Here is a 25,645-nt window from a genome sequence, read left to right as displayed (position 1 = left end):
ATTTTATTGATGAAATCGTTATTAAAAATTATTTATAATATAAATTAAAATTATACTCACCCGGCCATTGAGATCGGTATCCGCATCGGTTGCCGCGACCCTAAGCACACTGGTGCCCACTAAAACATCTTCGGAGATCGATCCTTGATACTGCGGAGCCTCGAAGACGGGCGCGTTATCGTTCACATCCGTAACAGAGATTTCCACGTCGGTGGTATCCGACAATGGTGGTATCCCACCGTCTCTGGCGGTCACCGTCAACAAGTACGAGGGTATCAGTTCGCGATCGAGCGCTTTGGTGGTCGTGATCGCTCCGGTCTGCGGATTGATGGTGAACTCGTTGATCGCCTGCTCGCCATTATCGGTGGCCAGGCTGTACGTGATCTGGGCGTTCTTGCCAACGTCGGAGTCGGTAGCGCTGACCACCAAGACGGTCACGCCGACCGGCGCGTCCTCGAACACCGACACCGAGTACGGCGCGTTCTCGAACACCGGCGAGAAGTTGTTGGCGTCCGACACGTTCACGTAGACCAGGGCGGTGTCGGTGCGGCTGCCGCTGTCCGAGGCAGTCACCGTCAGCACAAATCGCTTCTCCTGCTTGTAATCGAGCGGCTGAGCGACGGTGATGAGACCGCGGCCGTTTTGCGACGCGATGGAGAAGCGTCCGCGCGTGTTACCGCCTGTGATCTTGTAATGAATCTTGGTGTCCTCGTCCGGATCGGTGGCGGTCACCGAGGCGACCGGGGTGCCCGGCGGATCGTCTTCGGATATCACGGCCTCGTAGTTCTTCGGCTCGAAGTAAGGATCGTTGTCGTTAATGTCGGTCACCGTGAGAATCACCGTCGCGCTCGCAGACTTTGGCTCGTCGCCGGAGTCCATCGCGATTACGATGAATTGATATCTAAAAAAAAGTGTCGTATTAATAAATTTATAAAAAAAAATCTGTTTATCCAAATTTAATATAAATAATACATTATTTTCGCTTTAACAATTTCTTGTACATTTTTTATACAAATTATATATTAGCTTTTTATGTTATAATATCTCTTCTGACCGAGTGTTTATAATCTATTGTGGTGATCAATGAGATATAATTAATACCTGGAGCATTGTTCGCGATCCAACTGCTTCGTCGTGTAGATCCATCCGGTCTCCACGTTCACGGTGATGGGAAAGTTCTCGGTGGAGGCGCCGGTGAAGTCGCGCGCGCCGATGTTATACTTGATGAGCGCGTTTTTACCCTCGTCGGCATCGTACGCCTGCACCCTGAGCACCGAGGAATCCAGCTGCACGTTTTCCGCCACTGATTCTTGAAAATGGCTCGTGTAGAATCGCGGCGCGTTGTCGTTCACGTCTCTGACCATCACCAACAGCTGGGTGGTGTTGGATCGGGCGGGCGAGCCGCCGTCCTGGGCGCGTATGACGATTTTGTAGCTCCTGATAGACTCGTAGTCCAGCGGCTTGACCAAGGCGACGTCGCCGCTCATCGAGTCGATGGAGAACGTGTTCTGCGTGTTGCCGCCGATGATGGCGTAACGGACGGCCGCGTTGGCGCCGGCGTCCGCGTCCGCCGCTCGAATATGAGCCACTATCGGATTGGTCGTGTAGTCCAGGTCCTCCGGCACGGACGCCGAGTACGTGCGTTCGGTGAACTGTGGATAATTGTCGTTGTCGTCCAGCACGCGCACCATCAAGGTCGCGTTCGCGCTTCGTCGCGTCGAAGGTGGCGTCGCTTGATCCGTAACGCTGAGTATCACTGTGTACACCTCGGTTATCTCACGATCGAGCGGAGTTCGCGTGGTGACTACGCCGGATCTGAAAATACATCAAGATTATTACTTGCTTTTGTCGAGCCAAGACTTGTATGAAATTAAATTCCAGACTTTATGACAAATTATGAAGAGATAGATAATGTATTTCATTCTCTATATCTATAAGAGATTTATTATATATATATATTACGAAATATAACTTTAAACTTTAAAGAGTTTCAAGAAAATGACAAGATTACATCTGAGTATCTTGTTGATACTGACCTAGAATCGATTCTGAAAGTTGCCGCGTCTTCCGTGTGCGTGGTGACACCGTCTGCCGTGGTGGAAACGATAGAATACTCCACCTCGGCGTTTCTACCGGTGTCCTGGTCCGTGGCCTTGACTGTAACCACGGTGGAACCCACGGGGACGCCCTCTCGCACCGAGGCGTCATATTCCGGCCACTCAAAGCTGGGCGTGTGATCGTTCGCGTCCAGTACGTTGACCTGAAGAGTCGTCGTGCCGGTTCTTGGTGGAAACGAATCGTCCACTGCCAGTACCTAAAAAAATATGTCAATTTTGTTATACAATTTACACTCCTTATTAATATTGTTTTCTTCGACTTCACGATTAGAGATAGGCACTTTATGCTTTGAGCATAATAGCATAACGTGTCAAAAATTGTTTGATATACAATATTAAGTATTTAATTTAATATAATCTATATATATTAACTTAATATAATGTTAAGTGTGTACTATGCATAACTATTAAAATTAATAATTAAAAACAACTTTTGACACATTATTCTATTATCCTCAAAGCATAAAGTGCCTATGTCTATTTATGATGTGGTGTACATACCCGAAAGTAGTGCACGTCGACGTTCTCCCGGTCCAGTCTGGCGCGAGTCGTTACTCTTCCGGTCACTGGATCGAGAGCTAACAGCGCCTGCGATCTCGCGTCGATCAGCGAGTTCATCGAATATCGCACGGCGCCGTTTTCGGGATCTCTGGCTCTTACCGAGGTCACGTAAACCCCCAGTTCCTTTTCCTCTTCCACCGCGGCGACATAGAGGGGTTGCTCGAAATACGGAGACTGATTCTTCAGCTCTCGCCTCACTCTCCTACCCAGATCGGTGTCGTCCAGTTGACGGTGATGGAACACAATCTTCAGCCGATGCTCGGCGTCGGTCAGACGCGAATCGCCGTTGCAACGCAGGTTCATGCTGACCGAGACCTTCCATAACGGATCCACCAAGCACTGCTCGGTGGCGGACACCAAATCACCAGCGGCGCCTTCAACGAGAAACCTGGGATCCGCCACTCCGCCCCATCTGGTTTCGCATTCCTTCAGGGCCGTCTGTGGTAGAAAATCGCGAAGAGCTGCCACTAGTTGAGACGTTCGCAGGCACACTTCGGTAAACCTGGGGATGTAATTAAATCTTCAGTTTATGAAACTTAAGCATCTTTTCTCGACTACAAATTATCACAGTTTTCCAATCAGAAATTTTCATAGCTTCAATCGCTGTAGTTAATATAAACCGTTTACGGTCATCCTAGCTACTTTACATTTTCTTCAAGATAGTTTTTTTTTTGCTGCCATATGTTTTTATATGTTTGGATATCTATATCTTGAATGAAGCCAATTAATAAAGCTATAATTAATATGTTTACGATCATTACTGATCACTCTACTTGCTTCCAGGATGGTCTCCTTTTGCCATCAAGTCTCTTTATATACAGGGTGTCATGACATAAAGTGTTATTTGGACACGATTTTTCCTCAGCAAAAATGTCAAATGAGGCCATCATTTTTTGCATGTTCCCAACTTTTGCCATCATCTATATCTTTACATAACTTCAATTAAAATTTTATTAAAGTAAACTCTACTTGAAATTAATCGGAGAATGGTTTTGTTAATATTTTATTTCCACAAGGTTTAGAGTTTGCAAAACACATTTTATTTTAAATCCCTCATAACTCGAAAATGATTGATGCCTCAATATTTTTACCGAGGAAAAATTGTCTCGAGATAACAAGATCTACTTGTATATTTTCCACGTGACACCCTGTATATATAAAAATATACAGCCTACACACCTTGAAGAGCGAACCAATCGAGCTCGAAAATTACAAGTCACCGCCTCAATTGACGTTTAAACTTCCTTTATCTAAGACTGTAATCTGATCCAACTAGACCTGTCAGTGCTGGGCATCGCGTAAGAGGCCAGGGTCTCCGCCATCCAGCCCCTGGTGGCCGCCAGGTCGCGATTCTCGCCGCCGCATCCGGTGATGAGGATCCTCAGCGGCAGGCTGTAGTAGTCGATGGTGGGTCTACCTAGACGGGAGCTCGTCGAGTCGACGTAGAAGGTGAAGACGCGCGGATACTGGAGTCCGTCGCAGCTCAGCGGCCTCGCCAGGCTCACGCGACCCGTGTGCGGATGCACCTTGAGGAGCTTCCGGGCGAACCAGGCGGTGCGCTCGCTCGAGGCCTCGTATCTGCGCCGACCGCCCAGCTGGGGCACCCCGGCCTCGAAGACGACGGCGCCGACTGGGATGCTGGACGGCAGCACCGCCAGGTAGCTGGCGCCCAGCGTCCAGACGCTCGTCAGGATCAGCAACGTCCATCCCCAAGCCATCCTGACCGCTCGCACTTAATCCTGCAGTCTGCTCTGTCCTCTCCCTGACGTCCCTTCGGTTGCGTCAGGATCCATCTGAGGAAAGATAGAGATTGGGATGACATATTTTTTTATATTATATGTTTGTATATGATTTTTTATATTTTATATATATTTCTTTTATATTAAAAATTGTTTGTATTATATATTATATATTTTATATTAGACACAGAGAGAATTTACTCTTAGAATTTATTCTGAAAATCATGGTAATCGTGGGACAATATGATATTGGAAGAATTTTATGAGTTTCTTTAATTAAATATTTATCACAATAAGAATATTAAAAAATATCTATCACAATAAGGTATATAATATATTCGATTTAATTTTACAATATTATATATTGGGATGACAAATTTTTTTATATTATATGTTTGTATATGATTTTTTATATTTTATATTATATATATTTCTTTTGTATTAAAAATTGTTTGTATTATATATTATATATTTTATATTAGACACAGAGAGAATTTACTCTTAGAATTTATTCTGAAAATCATGGTAATCGTGGGACAATATGATATTGGAAGAATTTTATGAGTTTCTTTAATTAAATATTTATCACAATAAAAATATTAAAAAATATTTATCACAATAAGGTATATAATATATTCGATTTAATTTTACAATATTATATACATAGTAAAATTATACTTTACCTCTTGTAAAATTCTTTCCCACACCATGATTTTCAGGGTAAATTCAAAGAGAAAATATGTGTGTGTATATAAAATTATAAAATATATAAAATATATATAAAATATGTATAATATACATATATGTATATAATATTATATTATATCTTTGCCAAGAAGAGATCAACGAATTTGAAATCGCTAGGAAATCATTTGTCATCGAGATTAGAGATTAAAAATATTTTTTAGTGATCTTGCTTTATGACAATAATTATTTTAATAATAAATATAAACTAGATGCTCTTCAATAATGAGAATATATTAAAATAATGTCATTACTGAAATTAAAAATGGACTTATGTGTATATATTATTTTATTTAATCTGCTTTCTATTAATAAAAAGCGACATTCACCAGAATAACTCATTAATTTATTAAAAGCCAAAAATTAAAATTTATTAAATTAAAAATTTATTAAAATTTATTAATTTATTAAAAGCTAAAAATTTGACACTGCTAAGTTTGATATTAAATTATGGCACTAATATAGTCATCATTAAAATCGAGGAAGAACTTCGCTCGAGAAACAGGAAAATAAATTTCTCGTTTTATTGGAATGTGATCTTCTCACTTCTTAAAAATAAGCATCTTCGAGATGACAGCTTCTTCGAACTCCTTAAGACATTGAAAAATCTCGGAGGAGAGATAAGAAGAAAAACGAAGGAGATGACGGTAATCGAGCAAAGAAATGAGAAGAGGCGACTGGAAACACGTATAATCCCACGTGGATGATCTCGGTCCTCTCTTCTCGCGCGTTCAACTCTTCAAGAAACCAGAGTATATAAGGACATTGAAGCTCCAAGAGAGTCTTCTTTTCTTTCTCTTCGCGGGTTAATCGCTCTCTCGACCGTAATCGTCGTCGTACACAGAAGAGCCTCGACGAGAGATTCACCAAGTCTCTCCCTGGGAACAGTCGACCTTTCCTTCTCGAGCAAAACGTGGGAAACGAACTACTTCCGGTCGTGCCCTCGTCGCTGAAAAACCCCGTCGTCGTCGTGAAAAATTCGCTGACCTCCCCCTAACATATTACACGCGTGTTCACTCACGCGCTTAAATTATCTTCCTCCCTGCCTCCTTTTCACGCTCGGTTACCGCGAGAAAGCGATCGCAGCAACGGGATCCCGAGAAGAAATTGGCAAAAATTTCTCCCAAGAACTGGAAGAACGTACACGAGGGCATTTCGCAAGGTTTTTTTCCAAGGACGCACGATTAATATTTTTTTCTTCTTTTCAGTTTAATTTCTTTTATTGTTTTCGTTTTTTATATTATATTTTTTAAATATATTTATATATATATATTATATATATTTTTTATATTTATACTTTATATATTTATATATATATATATATATATATATATATATATATAATAATTTATATATAAAATACATAAATATACTATGAAGTAAAAATATAATTTATATATAAAATATATATTTATATTTTTTATATTATAATATTTAAATATTATGCAGGTAAAATTTCAGTTTTTATTTAAGAGGTAAAAGTAAATGCTTAATTTCTTACTGATTCCAAGAGGGAATAGAGAAGGCAGATTAATTCGATTCGAACTTCATCAAGTGCAGATGCCTAATTAGATATCGCGTGTCGTTATAAGCCTCATTACCGTTCCTCGTTACATTAGTTGTCAACTCTGTTTAATGCAATGTACCAGCAAGGTATAATGGTCGTCCTTGACACCCAACTTTGCGGAACAAAGGCGAGTGCGTAATATGCAGGAATGCGACATCCGTTCTGGAGAAACGGAAGACTCTATCTAGCAGTTCATCGCGATCCCCATCTGCTTGTTTATATTATATTATAATATCAATTAAAATTTCTTGAGTCGAGAACAAGTCGAGAATTTGTTAGAAATTTATGCGTGTTACAATTTGTCATATTTAATTTATAAAATTATTCGCCGTAATGTGATCTTATGATGTTGGATCTCATAAATTATTTCTTCGTTTTTAAGCGAGAAATTCTTAATATCCATTAAGCGTTTGTGTCGCCTCTTCTTACAGTTTAACACAATTTTTTTTTTTTAAATTGAAATTATTATAAATAGATAAAACCAACAGTCTAACAAGACACCTCATTTTGAACTGATTTGTAAGAATTATAAATTACGTAATACTGTTATACTGAAGAAGACCGCGTGCGGTTGAAACGTTTATGGAAGGTTTTTTTGTAATTTTAATATATTGTTTATGAAATAAATTTTAATTGGATGCAACATCTTAAATATTGCTCGATAAATTGGCCTTTTTTGAATACATTTGTTATATTATATTATGTTTATGTGCAGGATAAATATATGTATGTATATGTTTATATCTCATTCTATTCTATTTTAGATCCTCTTCTCTCTCTTGGATGAAAATAGCGAGGTCATTTTCTTTAAGTGACTTTCTCAGCAATTTTTGCGCCTTGTTTGAGAAAATGAATTTCTGCGATGATACACTTCTCATAATTCTTTCTCCTGGCTTCGGTGAAATTAGCTTTCTAATATTTCCAGCGAGTGGAAAAAATGTGGATTGTCATCTGGAACGTCGACGCACTCGCGTTCTTCAATTCCGAACTGATAAAACTGGTTTCTACAATTGAAAAGTGTATAGCAGAGTTGGATAAGTTAATGATTTTTTTGAACTAACAATAAGTTAAGTTAGTTGCTTGTCAAATTAATTTAGTTAAGATCAAATTAACTGAAGTTAAATCAAAAGTTAATTCTTTTAAAATATACAATAACAAATAATAAAGAAGTTTTGATTTTTATATAGAAATATATTTTTCTGGTAATTACAATTGATGCCAAATAAACATAAAAATTAATAATACTTTAATTTAAAATTAATACGTTTATAATTTATAAAAGAGAACAATAATGGTATTCAGAGATAAAACATTTAACTTGGGAAAAAAGTTAATAAGTTCAAGGTAAAAAATAACTAGTTGAAGTTAAAAATGAATACATTTTAAATTAACTAAGCAAAGTTAAAAGTTACTAGCTTTGAACTTTTTTTTTAACTTTTAACTCATTAACTAGTTACTATCCAACCCTGGTGTATAGTATAAACCGTGAGAAGAATGTCGAAATATATTACTATACTCCTGCTCTTTTCTAGATATTGCAAAATTCAATTTAACACTTCGAAGAATCCGACTCTGGAATCGATTTCAGGTGAGAATTCTTTCTAAAGGCATAACTGTACGAAAAAAAAAATATCCACAATTGCGACAAAAAAAAAATCGGAAGAATCGAACGCGAGAAGAAAAAAACGGAGTAGAAATCATAGATCGGAGAAGATGCCGTTAAATTTTTTGATCGCAACCTTTAAGATGTCTCAATCGAAGAGGTTTGACGTATAAGATTTCCAAACTAGGAAGAAGCGCTCGTTCGCACAATAAACCCAAGCAAGGTTGATTCATGTACTCTCGACGCGACTCGATTCTCTCCGTATATCGCGTCTCTTGATTCATGACTCCGGATAACAAGTACGTATCCGCAAACCGCATCTCTCGTCCGAATCGATTTGCTGCTACCGGGTACCCGATGTTAACGCGACGACTTTTTTAAGCGACGTTTAATCGAGCACGATTGGCTTTTTCGTCCGCGAACTGAACGTGAAGCTTTAAAAAAAAAAAAAAAAAAAACACGTTTGCAAGATCACGTTTTAACGAAGAATATAATTAAATAAAAGCAAAACATTAAAAATAATTTTATACAAAAATTTGTACAACGATACAATGTTTGACTTTTGTGCACGAAAAAAATTAGCTAATATTTTTTAGCTACATTATTCTCCGACTAATTATAGCTAAAAAATATTAGTTACTTTTTTTCTATGTATAACATAATTTTTCTCGACGTTAAAAATCCATAAATTTTAATTAATTAAATTGAAATGGAAGGTTCCGAGATAAAATATCGGAAACAATTAGGAGCCGCCAATCGAGCGCTATAAAAATGTGTGCAAATTCTTCTTTTTTTACTGAGAATAATTTATTTTGAAAATTTAATACTTGTTAAAGTTTATAAATGTTAATTCGAAACTAGGCTCTTAATTAGTCAGCTTCTAATAATTTGTGGATTTTTAATTAATTTCATTATTAATATATGTATAGAGAGAATTTTCTCTTGAAATTTATCCTATGAAAATCATGATAATCGTGGGACAATATGGTATTGGAAGAATTTTATGAGTTTTCCTGATTAATATTTACCACAAAAAATATTAATCGAACATATTTTATATCTTATTGTGATAGATATTAATATTTTTCGTCCCGCGATTATCATCACAATTTTCAGGATAAATTCTAAGAGAAAATTCTCTGTCAATATTATATTTGTATATTCATAACCCACATTTTTTTACAAAATAAAGATTAAAAAATAATAATTTTTACTTGTAAATCAGACTGTAAAATATCCGGATAGCATCGTTATTCTTTGAAGAAAATCATGGCTTAAAGACGAATTCTAAGAGAAAATTCTCTGTCAATAGTATATTTGTATATTCAATAACCCACATTTTTTTACAAAATAAAGATTAAAAAAAAATAATTTTTAATTGTAAATCAGACTGTAAAATATCCGGATAGCATCGTTATTCTATGAAGAAGATCATGGCTTAAAGACGAATTCTAAGAGAAAATTCTCTGTCAACAGTATATTTGTATATTCAATAACCCACATTTTTTTACAAAATAGAGATTAAAAAAAAATAATTTTTAATTGTAAATCAGACTGTAAAATATCCGGATAGCATCGTTATTCTATGAAGAAAATCATGGCTTAAAGACGATTTGGAAATAAGCTCCTTCAGCCGTCAATTAAATTTCGACGTCGATTTACGGCGTCGACTAATCTCTCTATTGAACGCCGCTAAGTCCAAGGTAATCGCGTAAGAGAGAGAATATCGAAATGGCGAAAGAAACTCGCGCGCGGCCGGGAAACTTTAGTCCCTGATATACTATAAGCTGCATCCGCGCGAGCTGCATCCGCGCGAGCTGCATCCGCGCGAGATGCATCCGCGGTGGCCCGCATCTCTCCTCGTCGCGAGAGATTATTCCGCTCGGTCTCCCTCTCGAGAGACCGCGACGGCTAGAATCGTTGGACCGTTCTTCGTGGCCGTGGACCCGATATTTACCTCGCCACGTACAAGTGGCCGGCCGATCGTCCTGCTCGTCGCTCGAGGGCATCCAGACCCGATCCGGTTCTCGTTCCAATCCGCATCACGGACCGGCACGAACCAATCGAACCCGGGGCCCCCGTCGCGAGATGGTTAGAGGTTTAATCCGCGAGAGAAAGAGACGAGATGGAGAGGAACGCACAGGAACGCCGCGTTAAATTCTACGCTCGGTGATTCGAGTTTTCCGCTCTTGACAGATCTAGAAATCCTCCTCCGCAAACGAAAATAAATAAATTATTTATATGGAAAAATATATATAAATTACACAGAGAAAATTTACCCTGAAAATCACGATAACGAGATAATATGGTATTGGAAGAATTTTATGAAAATTTTAAAGAATCTGATTAATATTTATTATAGTGAAGATATTATTATCTATCACAATATTAAATTAAGAAGAGAAGATCTCGCTGCTTGTCGAAGATAAAAATTAATTACAGAGTAACAAGGCTCCGATATATATAAATTTTATATATATCACATTATAGATTATTTATATGAAAAAATATATATAAATTACATAGAAAAAATTTTCTCTTAAAATTTACCCTAAAAATCACGATAACGAGATAATATGGTGTTGGAAGAATTTTATGAGAATTTTAAAGAATCTGATTAATATTTATTATAGTGAAGATATTATTATCTATCACAATATTAAATTAAGAAGAGAAGATCTCGCTGCTTGTCGAAGATAAAAATTAATTACAGAGTAACAAGGCTCCGATATATATAAATTTTATATATATCACATTATAGATTATTTATATGGAAAAATATATATAAATTACACAGAAAAAATTTTCTCTTAAAATTTACCCTAAAAATCACGATAACGAGATAATATGGTGTTGGAAGAATTTTATGAGAATTTCGAAAAATCTGATTAATATTTATCATAGTGAAGATATTAATATCTATCACAATATTAAATTAAGAAGAGAAGATCTCGCTGCTTGTCGAAGATAAAAATTAATTACAGAGTAACAAGGCTCCGATATATATAAATTTTATATATATCACATTATAGATTATTTATATGGAAAAATATATATAAATTACACAGAAAAAATTTTCTCTTAAAATTTACCCTAAAAATCACGATAACGAGATAATATGGTGTTGGAAGAATTTTATGAGAATTTTAAAGAATCTGATTAATATTTATTATAGTGAAGATATTATTATCTATCACAATATTGAATTAAGAAGAGAAGATCTCGCTGCTTGTCGAAATAAAAATTAATTACAGAGTAACAAGGCTCCGATATATATAAATTTTATATATATCACATTATAGATTATTTATATGGAAAAATATATATAAATTACACAGAAAAAATTTTCTCTTAAAATTTACCCTGAAAATCACGATAACGAGATAATATGGTGTTGGAAGAATTTTATGAGAATTTTAAAGAATCTGATTAATATTTATTATAGTGAAGATATTATTATCTATCACAATATTAAATTAAGAAGAGAAGATCTCGCTGCTTGTCGAAGATAAAAATTAATTACAGAGTAACAAGGCTCTGATATATATAAATTTTATTAATATCACATTATAGATTATTTATATGAAAAAATATATATAAATTATACAGAGAAAATTTACCCTGAAAATCACGATAACGAGATAATATGGTATTGGAAGAATTTTATGAGAATTTTAAAGAATCTGATTAATATTTATTATAGTGAAGATATTATTATCTATCACAATATTAAATTAAGAAGAGAAGATCTCGCTGCTTGTCGAAGATAAAAATTAATTACAGAGTAACAAGGCTCCGATATATATAAATTTTATATACATCACATTATAGATTATTTATATGTAAAAATATATATAAATTACACAGAAAAAATTTTCTCTTAAAATTTACCCTGAAAATCATAACGAGACAATATGGAAGAATTTTATAAGAATTTCTAAGAACCTGCTTAATATTTATCACAGTAAAAATATTAACATTTATCACAATAAAATATAAAATATATTAGATGGTAAATGTTAATAAGAAAAAAACTCTTATAAAATTTTTTCAATATTATATTGTTTCACGATTATCATGATTTTCAGGGTAGATTCTAAGAGAAAATTCTCTCCGTGTATATTTTTAAAAATTATATGTAACAAATATAAAAATATAAAAAATATAAATGCAAAAATTCAGATAGGAAATAGACTCATTGTCAGTCAAGCAGAAAAAGCAGATGCAGCAAAAACTCATCTTAAAATCTTTTTTGTTTCACCGATTTATTTAAGTCGAATAATAGAATTTTAAGATAAGTTTGTTGCACCGAGGATAAAAAAATGTTCAGAATTAACTAAACTATTCAGATGGAACAAATTTTCTTACTGAACGACAAGAAAAGGGAGGTAAACCGTAGCACGTTATAAAAGCCTTACTTATCTAAATTATATAATGATGGTTTCCTGCATCAGCATCGTTATCGTTCATTTATCTCGCGTGACATAAATTTTTTCGAAGTCTTCACAGATGAATCTCTATGAAGTGTTTCAGCGAAAGGTTTTTTGATAATTTTATCTCTAAAATATTAATATACTATGGTAATTTCTTGTGGCTTTCAAAATTATCTTTTTTGCTCCTCTTATCTAATTTTAAAATCTAATAATTATCGATGAAGGATCATTTGCTATATGTATATAATTCGATATTTCGATCGCAAAATAAAATCACTCTGACGAATAAATTCAGGGTTGGATAAGTTAATGATTTTTTTAAACTAAGTTGCTTATAAAATTCATTTAATTAAGTTAAAAGTTTTATGAACAAAAAATTAACTCAGTTGAAGTTAGGATTAAATTAAAATTTTGTGTTAATTCTTTTAAGATTTATACTAACAAACAACAAAGAAATTTTGATTTTCATATAGAAATATATATTTTTGGTAATTACAATTGATGACAAGTAAACATAAAAATTAATAATGCGTTTTTAACTTATAAAAAAACAATAATGGTATTAAGAGATAAAAAAAATTTAGCTTAAGAAAAAAGTTAATAAAAGTTTAAGGTCAAAAATAACTAGTTGAAGTTAAAAATGAATACTTTTTAAATTAACTAAGCTAAGTTAAAAGTTAGTAACTTTTTAACTTTGTAAAAATTTTTAACTAATTATTACCCAACCCTGAATAAATTATATGAACACACATTAATTATTTTTAAGCGCAGAAACGCGCTTTGTCCGGTGTAAAAAAATACACGGGCAAAATTATCTTAATTGTCAGTTCGCTATTAAATGAAGCTGACTGGTCCACTGTTGGAACTATTAATTATTTTGGGAGGAGAGACCTCGTCGTGGAATCCGGTTCCAACAATTATCTCGCGTCTTTTCGGCGCCTGTTTTCGGTTGAATCAAAACACCGCAACCTGTTATCTCGTATATACGGGGATATTACTTATGGAAAAAAACGGCGCGATTTCACTGCTTTAATAGAGACGTATAAGCGCGGGTGACCATCCTTACGGATGTTTATGCGATTGTCGAAGTCGTCGAAGACTACCGGGGATTATCTCGGCTACTATATATCGTAAAAGCCCATAAAAGATTTCGACAGTGTTCTCCAATCGGCTCCCCCTCGAAACTCACTAGATTTCTATTACGAAAGATATCTGTGAGAGTTTTAGGATCCTCCACTTTTATGCCCATTTTCATTTTCATCTTACTTTCTCTTAGATCGAATAACTTCGAGAAGCACATTTTGTAAGAATTTATTTTTTATAGTTATTTTAAGTATATTTAATATAAAAAAGGAAACCAAAAAATTAAATGTAATAAATGAAGAAAAAATTAAATGTAAAAAATGAAGAAAAAATTAAATGTAAAAAATGAAGAGAAAATTAAATGTAAAAAATGAAGAAAAATCAAATGTAAAAAATGAAGAAAAATCAAATGTAAAAAACTGAAGAAAAAATCAAATGTAAAAAATGAAGAAAAATCAAATGTAAAAAATGAAGAAAAAATCAAATGTAAAAAAATGAAGAAAAAATCAAATGTAAAAAATGAAGAGAAAATTAAATGTAATAAATGAAGAAAAAATTAAATGTAAAAAATAAAGAAAAATCAAATGTAAAAAATGAAGAACAATCAAATTTCTATTACGAAAGATATCTATATGAGAGTTTTAGGATCTTCCACTTTTATGCCTATTTTCATTTTCATCTTACTTTCTCTTAGATCGAATAACTTCGAGAAGCACATTTTGTAAGAATTTATTTTTTATAGTTAATTTAGACTTTATTTTTTACACAGAAAAATTTCTGTTAATATTTTAACACAAAATAAATGCAAAACTTCAAATAATTTAGAATAAATTTTATATAAAATTAACATACTTAAAGTGTGTTAATTTTATCATCCCCTAAATAATAAAACAGAACATATTTATTGTGCAAAATTAAAAATAGATGCACACTGTATTATTTTTACATTTTTTTCAGTTGTTTTAATAATTTCACATTTAAGTTCAATTAACAAAACAGTAATATATTAAACATTTTCACGGGGACCGTTTTTAACAAGAAAGCACAAATTTTTATACTGTGCGCTCTTTAAAATTCCGGAAATAACTTTTCGTCATCGCTTTTTAAAGCATCATCCTAAATATATGATGGACACCCTGCAGAGAATACAAATCATCTATTTGAACGTTTCTGAAACTGAGAACGTACAAACAGCCATTACGAGAGAACCATGATAGAGAAACCCCGCTGTCTCTATGGCTTTAAAGGAATCAGTTCCCATTCCGTTACACGAGAGAGAAGAAGAAACGAAAGAGCGAGAGAGCGGGAAGCAAAGATAATAAAATACAGTTCGCCACATCCGATATCGCTGCTAAAACGTTCGATAAAACGATTCATCGAACGATTCATGATCACAGATTTATAGATCGGAATGCCCCTCTTTCCTCCTGTTAAGGAATGCGATGCGTATCCTCTCTCGGAGGAACAACCTTCTCTCTCGCGCATATTTCGCGTTCCTCGATTAACGATATTTTATTCCCGCGAAAGACACGAAAAAAATTAAGCATTTGTTCTCATTTAAAATAAACACTGGGATCTATTTGTATATTTAATATAAAAAATGGAAACCAAAAAATTGAATGTAAAAAAATGAAAAAAAATTGAACGTAAAAAATAAAGAGAAAATTAAATGTAATAAATGAAGAAAAAATTAAATGTAAAAAATGAAGAGAAAATTAGATGTAAAAAATGAAGAAAAAATCAAATGTAAAAAAATGAAGAAAAAATCAAATGTAAAAAATGAAGAGAAAATTAGATGTAAAAAATGAAGAGAAAATCAAATGTAAAAATGAAGAGAAAAATAGATGTAAAAATGATGAGAAAACTGAATGTAAAAAATGAAGAAAAATCAAATGTAAAAAATGAAGAAAAATCAAATGTAAAAAATGAAGAAAAATCAAATGTAAAAAATGAAGAAAAATCAAATGTGAAAAAATGAAGAAAAAATCAAATGTGAAAAATGAAGAGAAAACCAAATGTAAAAAATGAAGAAAAAATCAAATGTAAAAAATGAAGAGAAAACCAAATGTAAAAAATGAAGAAAAAATTGAATTAAAAAAAAATAAAAAAAATAAAATTATGAGTTCCCCTGAAAAAAATTCTGCGGACGCTTAATATGCCGTGCGTGGTGAACGCGGATACAAGACGAGCCTTCGTTGGGCCGCATCTCATTATGGTTACGTATACGCGAGCGAGAGGAGCAGGCAGGCAAGGATCGGTAAAAATCGGCCCGGTGATTATTTCGAGGAAGAAAAAATCCCGGGCGACTCTGATGAATCGCCAAGGGCGTCCTCCTCCGGCCTGGTGTCAGCGACTCTCCTCCCTTCTTCTTCTTCTTCGTTTGCCCTTCCCGCCTTTCTCTCTTTCTCGGTCCTTCTTTCTCTCTGTGTTTTTCTTCTCCCGCTAACTTTCTTCTGCAACCACTGAAGCTGGTCCGATAAACGCGAACACGCGAGGGCCGACCCAGCCGTACAGCTATTACAATAACCGGTGTAGGTACGCGGCTCTTCAAGGTTGCGACGAGGAGACGCGAGGAGATGAGGAGGAGGAATGGAGGGTGAAGAAGGATATCCCTCGAGGATTTCCATTCTTTCGGGGACGAGGGTCCTCCTCGAGCGAGTTTACGCGAGCGAAGCCTTAGAAGCGAAGAGGATGCTGAAGAGAGAAGAAAAAGGCGGACGTCTCACGGAGGCATCGCATAATCCGCGCCACTCGCGTGTCATGCATTGTGCATCGGAATGCATGTATTAGTTTTCCGGAATTTGCCTCGGAGAGTTTAATGCACGTTGGATTTAATAAGATCGGAGAGTTTAATGCATGTTAGTTTTAAATGATGTAGATATGTATATAATTGTAAATATTGCATATACATATATGTTATAAAGCATAAATATCATATATAAGTATTGCTCTCCTTTAGAATAAACACTGGGATTTATTTGCATATTTAATATGAAAAAATGAACAAATAAAAAAATTAAATATAAAAAATAAAGAAAAATTAAATGTAAAAAATTAAGAGAATATAATATCTATATAATGTATAAATGTTATGTACATATATGTATATAAAATATGTAGCGCCAAGAAAAAGAAAAAATGCTTACAATTCTGAAGAAATAAATTTTTTTGGAATTTATGTTTCATTCATTAGGAAATCTACGAGAAAAAGAGAGTAAGAAAAAAAAATTTTTGCCCAGAGAGAAAAATAGAGGAAAAAAGAGAGTCACGCGATTGAGCGTGTTGGCGTATCAAATGCAGCAATTATTTAATCTGTTGAACCGTGTAAATCAATGTTGATCGCACCTGTTCATTTCTTACACGTTAAATAATTTATTACCAAATCGTCGCGCCCAAAAATAAATTCGGATTAACTAAACTCTTCTGTCAATGAACAGGTTTCTGAGTAATAGAAGCAAATTTAAATGTTAAAACGTGTCGGCACTTTTCGCAGCTCGAAACAAAATACAAAAAGCTTTTGTATGTACTCGAAAACTTTCTAAAACGTAACGGGAAATATTCGATGTCCGCAGCAGCTGGTATGAAAAAAATTGTCGCAGTCAAAGTATTAAAAATAACACAAAATTGATACCCTGCACTGAAAAAATAAACAAAAATTTATTGAATTCGAATAAATATTTATTTCAATCCAATAAATCATTTATTTGAAACTAATATTGATTTGATGTAAAAAAATATTTATTTTTGTAAATTATTTTCAAAACAGATAAATATTTATTTGTTATTTCAAACAAATGATTTATAAGGTAGTATTGAAATATATATTTATTAATTTAATTATCTTTTTTCAGTGTGGGTACCTATACATTGATAGAAAAAAGTGAAAAATTATGCACTGATAGAAGGATCAAAATTAAACTATCCGAATACTTTTCGCAATTATCTATTTTCTTCGAAATCCACACGGAGAGAATTTTCTTTTATAGAATTTACCTTGCAAAAATCATGATAATCGTGGAAAGATATTGAAAGAATTTTGTAAGAATTTCTCTGATTAATATTTTTATCATAATAAAAAATATTAATATTTTTACTATGTACATAGTAAAATTTATCGAACATATTTTATATCTTATTGTGGTATATATTAATATTTTTTGTGATAAAAAATATTAATCCAAATTTTTTATAAAATTTTTCCAATACTATATTGTCCCACGATATCATGATTTTCAGGGTTTCTATTAAATTAAATTTTAAGAATTTCTCTGATTAATATCATAATAAACAATATTAATATTTTTACAATGTACAGTGTAGTAAAATTTATTAAGCATATTTTACATCCTATTGTGGTATATATTAATATTTTTTGTGATAAAAAAATATTAATCGCAGGAATTTTTATAAAATTCTTCCAATACCCTATTGTCCCACGATTATCACAATTTTCCGGGTTTTTATTAAGTTAAATACCGAGAGAAAATTCTGTGCAATTGCGAAGATACTTAAATCACTTCGGATTCACTTTGCAGCCTTAATTAAGGCAGAATCGCGTCGCATCAGGGATTTTCCAGCTGCGCTCATTCGGCTTCCAGCAGCGAAGCTAACTCGCCGACACAGTTGAATGTGAGTATTGCTTCGCTGAGGATCAGGGTTAGAAGAGGTGCAAATGACAGGGAGAGAGACATAAAAGACGGAAAAAGGGAGCTAGATGAAAAGGAACGACGCGATCAAGGAGTCGCGTCCTTCTTCGCAAATGATAATGATGATGGCGAATAATATTCTTGGAGAGGGATCTCCTTTATTTCTTCCACAATACCTGAACCGTTATGTGCGAATGCAAAACCATATTCGCGTAACGGTGAGGTCGAGGAAAACGGAGACAAAGAGAAAATATTCCGTTTGCTTCTTTCTCGTGTAGGTAGCTCGGATGGGTAGAAAATAGGCACGTCATTGCGGATTTACCTGGGTATAGAACCCAAGTGCCTCTAGAGAAACACGCATCGATCACGATTGGAGTAGCACTTGGATATCTCTTCTTCACTCTCTCCTATTATTTTATTTTTAAAAAATGCGTTTCGAATTATTTGCTAAATATAAAAGCTTCCGTAAAGATCGAATCAATACTTAAGAGTAGATTCCTGGGATCATTTAAAGACAATTTTTCCTCAGCAAAAACGTCAAGAAGAAAACCATCACTTTTTGCATGTATCTAATTAAATTGAACTTCCATTAATATTTATCATAATAAACAATATTAATATTTTTACAATATACATAGTAAAATTTATTAAGCATATTTTACATCCTATTGTGGTATATATTAATATTTTTTGTGATAAAAAAATATTAATCGCAGAAATTTTTATAAAATTCTTCCAATACCATATTGTCCATACCATTAAGTAAATTCTACCTGAAATTAATTGAAGAATGTCATGTTGTTAATATTTTAATTTCACAAGCTTTGAGTTTGAGCAACCTTTGATTTTCAATCGCTTTTAACTCGAAAATTATTGCTGAGGAAAAATTGTCCTCCTTTAAGTGTTGATCCAGTCTTTACGGGACACTGTATAATTACTCATGAAGGAATTTCACACGTTTATTTATGTAGAAAAATAACTCTCTCTCTCTCTCTCTCTCTCTTTCATTAAAAAGAAATTAATTGGAATTTATTTACGCGATCCAGATAAGGTGTGTATCTCTCTCCGATATGCGCACATGACTGCGCAAGAATTCATACATATATTATTTTCTCGAGAGAGAGAGAACTGGTTCTTTTTTCAAAAATCCATCTGTTTAAATGGTCCGTGATATTTTCCGGTCGGATCAACAAGATCTAATACATCGGGATTTATTGTGTACATATTTCGGTCCCGTATCTCGGGAGAATCTTTCCTGCGATCGAATGCATCAGGGAGACTCGCGGGTTCCCAAAGAGCCGTGGCGCGGTATCACGAGGAATAAGATGCCGGGTGTGGATAAGGATTCCACGGAAGAGAGCCCTCGATTTTATGGAACCTGTTCCCACCGTGAGTATCCGTGCGCGTCCCCTCGCTTAGACGGGTTTACTTGGATGCGTATACGCTTTTGCTTCACGCTCTTGCGCGCGTACCCTGCTCGTAAATTAACGTCGTCCACTTCGTGTAACGGCCGACTGGACCGGGGATAATACGAAAATCCGACGACAGTGTCTTAATTAGGCACTCGCGCGCGCGACAGGGAACGAAATCCGACAAATAATGGATTTAAGATCGAAATATATACATGTATTCAGGGTTGGGTGATAACTGGTTAAGTAGTTAAAAATGGAAAAAGTTAATGACTATTAACTTAGCTTTCAGTTAATTTTTAACTTCTATACTAGTTTGACCTCAAACCTATTCACTTTTTTCCTAAGTTAAATTTTTTATTTCTGAATACTATTATTGTTTTATAAGTTATTAATTTTTATATTTATTTGTCATCGATTGTAATGACCAAAAGATATATTTCTATATAAAAATCAAAATTTCCTTGTTATTTTAAGTATATGTTTTAAAAGAATTAACAAACAAAGTTCTAATTTAATATAAATAATATTTTTAAAAATTAACTTTTGATTTAACTTCAGTTAATTTAATCTTACCTTTAACCGAGTTAATTTTTTATTCATAAAACTTTTAATTTAACTAAATTAATTTTACAAGCAACTAACTTTAACTTAATTTAGTTTAAAAAAATCACTAATTTACCCAACCCTACATTTATTATTAAGATAATAGTATATACACGGAAAATTAAAATGAACTATTACAGTTAAATTTTAGTTGTCCCTATATATTGTGAAATTTAGTTATGCTTAAATTTTAGCTATAATAATTACACTGAAAACATATTTATTAAATTCAAATAAATATTTATTTCAATACTGTCCCTTATAAATCATTTATTTGAAACTAATAATATTAATTTGGAGTACAAAATATTTATTTGAAATGAGAGAAAATCCTTTTTAAAACAGATAAAGTGTGTAAATATTTGTTTCAAATAAATGATTTAATAAAGCAGTATTGAAATAAATATTTATTAATTTAATCATTTTTTTCAGTGTAATTTTTAATAATTACACTGAAAAAAATTTATTAAATTCAAATAAATATTTATTTCAATACTACTCCTTATAAATCATTTATTTGAAACTAATAATATTAATTTGGTGTGAAAAATATTTATTTAAAATAAGAAAATCCTTTTCAAAACAGATAAATATTTGTTTCGAATAAATGATTTAATAAAGTAGTATTAAAATAAATATTGATTAATTTAATCATTTTTTTCAGTGTAATATTTTTTAGTTATAGAACTCTGTAGCTAAAAATATTAGTTACCATAGCTAAAATTTAGACATGATCACTAAACAGTTGTAATATAGGAACAGTTAGTTATGGTCGTTAATTTTTTTCCGTGATATATTAAGAATATTAAGAAACTATCTTCGATATCGATTTTTGTTTTGTCAAAGAAAATTTAAAAAATAATTTTTTTGTACAAAAAAAAAATTAGCTATTATAACTAAATTTTAATTGCCTCTATATATATTAAACATAAAATTTAATTATCATACTTACATTTTAGTTATGATAGCTAATATAATTTTAGTTATAGCATTCTCTGCTAAATTATAATTAAAATTATTAATTACCATAACTAAAATTTAGATTTGATAACTAAAATTAACATATAATAGTAATATATGGACAACTACACTGAGAGAAAAAAAGTTGTAAACTTGAGAGATTAAATCGTTTAACTAATTACTATTTTATTAATTGAATATATATAAGTATTTAAGCCAAAAAACGTTATGTTAGATTTAATGTACTATAAATATATTTAAATTAAATAATTTAAATACTTCTATATGTGTTCAATTAACAAAATAGTAATTGGACAATTTAGTCAAGTTAACAATTTTTTTCTTAATGTAAAATTTGGCTATGATAGCAAATTTTCTTCCGTGTCTGACAACTTTTCGACATACATATATAATGTAAGTATTTAACAATGCGAGATATTATACACATAAATTTAAATTAGAATTAAAATAAAGTCTCTTTCAAATTAATCGAGAGACAAAGTTTGCTACATGGTAATTATGTCAATTATATATTCTTATCATTACTATATAAAAATAACATATATCTTTCATCTGGTTCTTGTCTCGCACATAAAATTAATGTATTACAATAGTTAGAAAATATAATCAATAATTAAAAAGTATACACAATAATGAATAAATATTATATTAAATGCAACTATAATCATCTTAATGAATTATTCCAAAATAAAATAAATAAATAAATAAAATGAATCTTTAGAAAAAATAAGAACTGAATACTAATTAAAAAGTATACACAATAATGAATAAATATTATATTAAATGCAACTATAATCATCTTAATGAATTATTCCAAAATAAAAAAAATAAATAAATAAAATGAATCTGTAGAAAAAATAAGAACTGTCCAAAAACTGTAAAAAGTTAAAGATAAAAAAAAACGGATATAAAAGACGTCTCTCTCGGGCATCTGAGAATCGACGAAACTTTCGTAACGAGGGCTGCCGGCGCGATGCGAGATAAAAGGGGGCGAGAAAGAGAGAGAGGTCAGCAGCCGCCCCCTTTTGCTTCGTTCGTTTTCTCTCTCTCTAACCCTCGGACAAGGGGTGAGTGACTCACGTTCCTCGGCCTCGTCGACGTCGGGACGCGGACGCCTACCCACCAAATATTGATTCGCTCGCCCGAGGAACGCACGCGTCGCAACGCGTGTCGTATCGGGAGACTTTCTCCCGCGATGCTTTCGTTATACAGCATATACCCTTTTCGCTTTTAAGTCTTCCCCTGGAATCGAATTTCCCTCGGGGACGCGTGTCTCTTCTCGAGGCGACTCACGATTTTTTGGTCCTATTTTTTTATTTAAGAGAAGATGTCGCTTTAATTAAAGGGACGGCGGCAAAAGTCGGAGCAAGTCCACAGTTTGTAACTTTTTAAATATGCAACGTCGTAGCTTAATATTTTAACAGAAATTTTAATCCACTCTGAAAAAAATCAGCAATGTATCTTAATTATTAAATGCATCGCTATTTTTTGTCGCTCAGATGTAGATAATTTTTTTTTAAAGAAAACGTGATTTAAATGCCTAAGATTTATGTAAGATCATTGTTTGATAAATGTAATCAGGTAATTATACGTGCATAAAAAAGTTACTTTTTTTTTAAATGACTTAATAATAGCAAATTATATGTAGCATTAAATTTCTTTCTACTTTGTATACAATGATTCGTGAGAACGAAACTAAAACTCTTGCGTTTCTTTCTAATTGTAAGCATTATAACGAATAAAAAAAATCTTTTATAATTACATTTTTCTTTAACTATATATTTTTCATTTTTAAACTAAAATATGATAATAAACAGTGCATTTGTACTTGTCAAATTCAAATTTAAATGATTAAAATAGCGAAAATAATAAACAACAGAACTCCAACAAGAGGGAGAAAAATTTCAAAATCCAAACCCTCCAAAAATTCTTCATATCTTTTTTCATAATTTATAAAAGACAGATTAGGTTTCTCGCAAGTTTTCTCCTGAATTTGCATTTTTAAACTCATAATATTTCTTTAAAGCTCCCCCTCTGAATTCTGATTGATACATAGCAAATAAATATATATCGATTGACAGAGCGCGCGCGCGCGTTTTTTTTTCATCGACAAGAGAAGCCGCGCGGGAAAGAGACTCCTTCGCGACCGGATAACGAGTCTACGTTATCCGGCACATCGTCGGCGGCAATTAAAAAGATCGCTTTTCCCGTGGGAAAGCGACCGCTCGAGGGGAGAGAAGGAATACGCGCAAGAAGAGGACGAAGAAGAAGCTTCGCATGCAAGAAGAGGAAGAAGAACCGCGGTCGCAGAGGTCACTCACCGTCTCGCCAAGGTCGCCGTCAAAAATCCGTCACATCTCTCGTCCCCTTTCGCGGGAATCCGCGATAGCACACAGTTGATCTCGATGCGCGTCGCACTCCGGCACTCTAACGTATCGTCGAAGGAAACGCGAGTTCTTCGCGCGAATTCATCACCAAAAATATCACCGCAAAATTCGCGCTGCTCTCGCGCGAAACGCACCGCCTCACGTCGGCGTCGCGACTGGAGTCGCCGCGCCGATCGCGCGCCACCACACGTGCGCGTCGCTCGCTATCACACGTGCGCGACGCTCGCTCGACTACACTCGCACGTGAGTGCCGCGCGAGTGCGCGCGCTCACACCTGTACGTGATCGGTGACGTACATGTGGCACTCCGAACCCTTTTTTTCCAAATATCTTCCATTTTTGTCAACGATTTCTAGATATGCGTATGCATAATTATATAGTAATAATTGTAGTAAAATTATAGTAAAAAATATATAATATGTACATATATGCAATTGATGAAATATGTAGTATATGCACAGAAAGAATTTTCTTTTAGAATTTATTTTGAAAATTATGCAATGATATAGTACTGGAAGAATTTTATTAGAGTTTTTCTCCTTAATATTTTTACCACAATAAAAATGTGTTAGTATTTTTACTGTGTATATATATAGTAAAATTAATTGAATATTTTTTACATTTTATTGTTATAGATATTAATATTTTTTGTTGTGGCAAATATAGATCAGAGAAACTTTTATAAAATTCTTTCAATACATGTATATATAGTAAAATTATTAATGTACATAATAATAAAATTAATCGAACACATTTTATATCTTATTGTAATAGATATTAATATCTTTTATTGTGATAAATATTAATCAGAGAGACTCTTGAAAAATTCTTTCATCACATCATTGTCCCACGATTACCATGATTTTCAGGTAAATTCTAAGAGAAAACTCTCTCCATGTAGTAATCCTTATACATATATGTATATAATTAATAGTTTAATATATATAGTATTAATATATTAATTGTATATAATTATACAGTAATTTATGAATTTAGAACGTTCAGTTTTAAAGATATGTCATTTGTATTCTTTTGATGATTTTGCATGTGATTGAGTTAATCCTAATATATTTACATATTTATATATAATGCATCTAATTGATATATATCGAATAATTATAAAATGACAGCTGTTGTCTGATTTAATTAAATAATATTGAATTTTCTTCTGCGATTTCTCATCGTGAATCTGAGGCAGCCCAGTTTTAACGTCGGCCCTGGCTACGCATTTATTCATTCGGATACGTGTGTGTATGTATGTATTTATATACGTATGTATGTATGTGAGTGCGTTGTGCGTACAAAACGCGATCGTAACCGCCGGAGGACGACTACCTGTTCGCCTCGTCGACTCCAAACAGTAACACGTCGCGATGAAGATAAAACGAATCAAAATTGCATTAAAAGACGAAGTCGAGATTTAATTACACGATATTTAATTAGAAAATTAAGAAGATGTAAAAAGGACAAATATTTCATAAAATTATTCCTTTAAATTGCTTGAAAAAAATCCGCGAATAAAATTTGTGTGTCTGTAACTTTGTGGCACCCTATATAAGTGAATTCTATTATCTGTGTGCGTATGTGTGTGTGAAGACACCTGCTGTTTTTTAGACACATGTCGGTCTTCCCGTTGGTTTCTTAAGATTGTGGAAACAATTTTTAAATTAGAAATATCAGGATTCAGGAAGCAAACGTTAATTAACAAAGACGTATTTTATATTTCGGGTTTTAATAATGGTTGGCTTACGTAATCGTGAAAGGATTGAC

General features: G+C 33.1%; 1 protein-coding gene across 1 annotated transcript in view; it reads right to left on the bottom strand.

The window, feature by feature from the left end:
- stan (protocadherin-like wing polarity protein stan) overlaps positions 1 to 25,645 on the bottom strand; it is a 41,115-nt gene that overhangs the window by 11,898 nt on the left and 3,572 nt on the right. Inside the window, 5 exon segments of the mRNA XM_029301714.2 lie at positions 61 to 901; positions 1,102 to 1,815; positions 2,037 to 2,314; positions 2,619 to 3,180; positions 3,957 to 4,471. Coding sequence (XP_029157547.1) covers positions 61 to 901; positions 1,102 to 1,815; positions 2,037 to 2,314; positions 2,619 to 3,180; positions 3,957 to 4,396 — 2,835 coding nt within the window. The 5' untranslated portion in view covers positions 4,397 to 4,471.

Source organism: Nylanderia fulva, unplaced genomic scaffold, assembly GCF_048542155.1.
Source record: "Nylanderia fulva isolate GAGA-0341 unplaced genomic scaffold, ASM4854215v1 Scaffold9, whole genome shotgun sequence".
In the NCBI taxonomy this organism is placed as follows: domain Eukaryota; kingdom Metazoa; phylum Arthropoda; class Insecta; order Hymenoptera; family Formicidae; genus Nylanderia; species Nylanderia fulva.
Note: the sequence above shows the minus strand (reverse complement) of the source record. Positions and strands in the feature narration are given on the sequence as shown.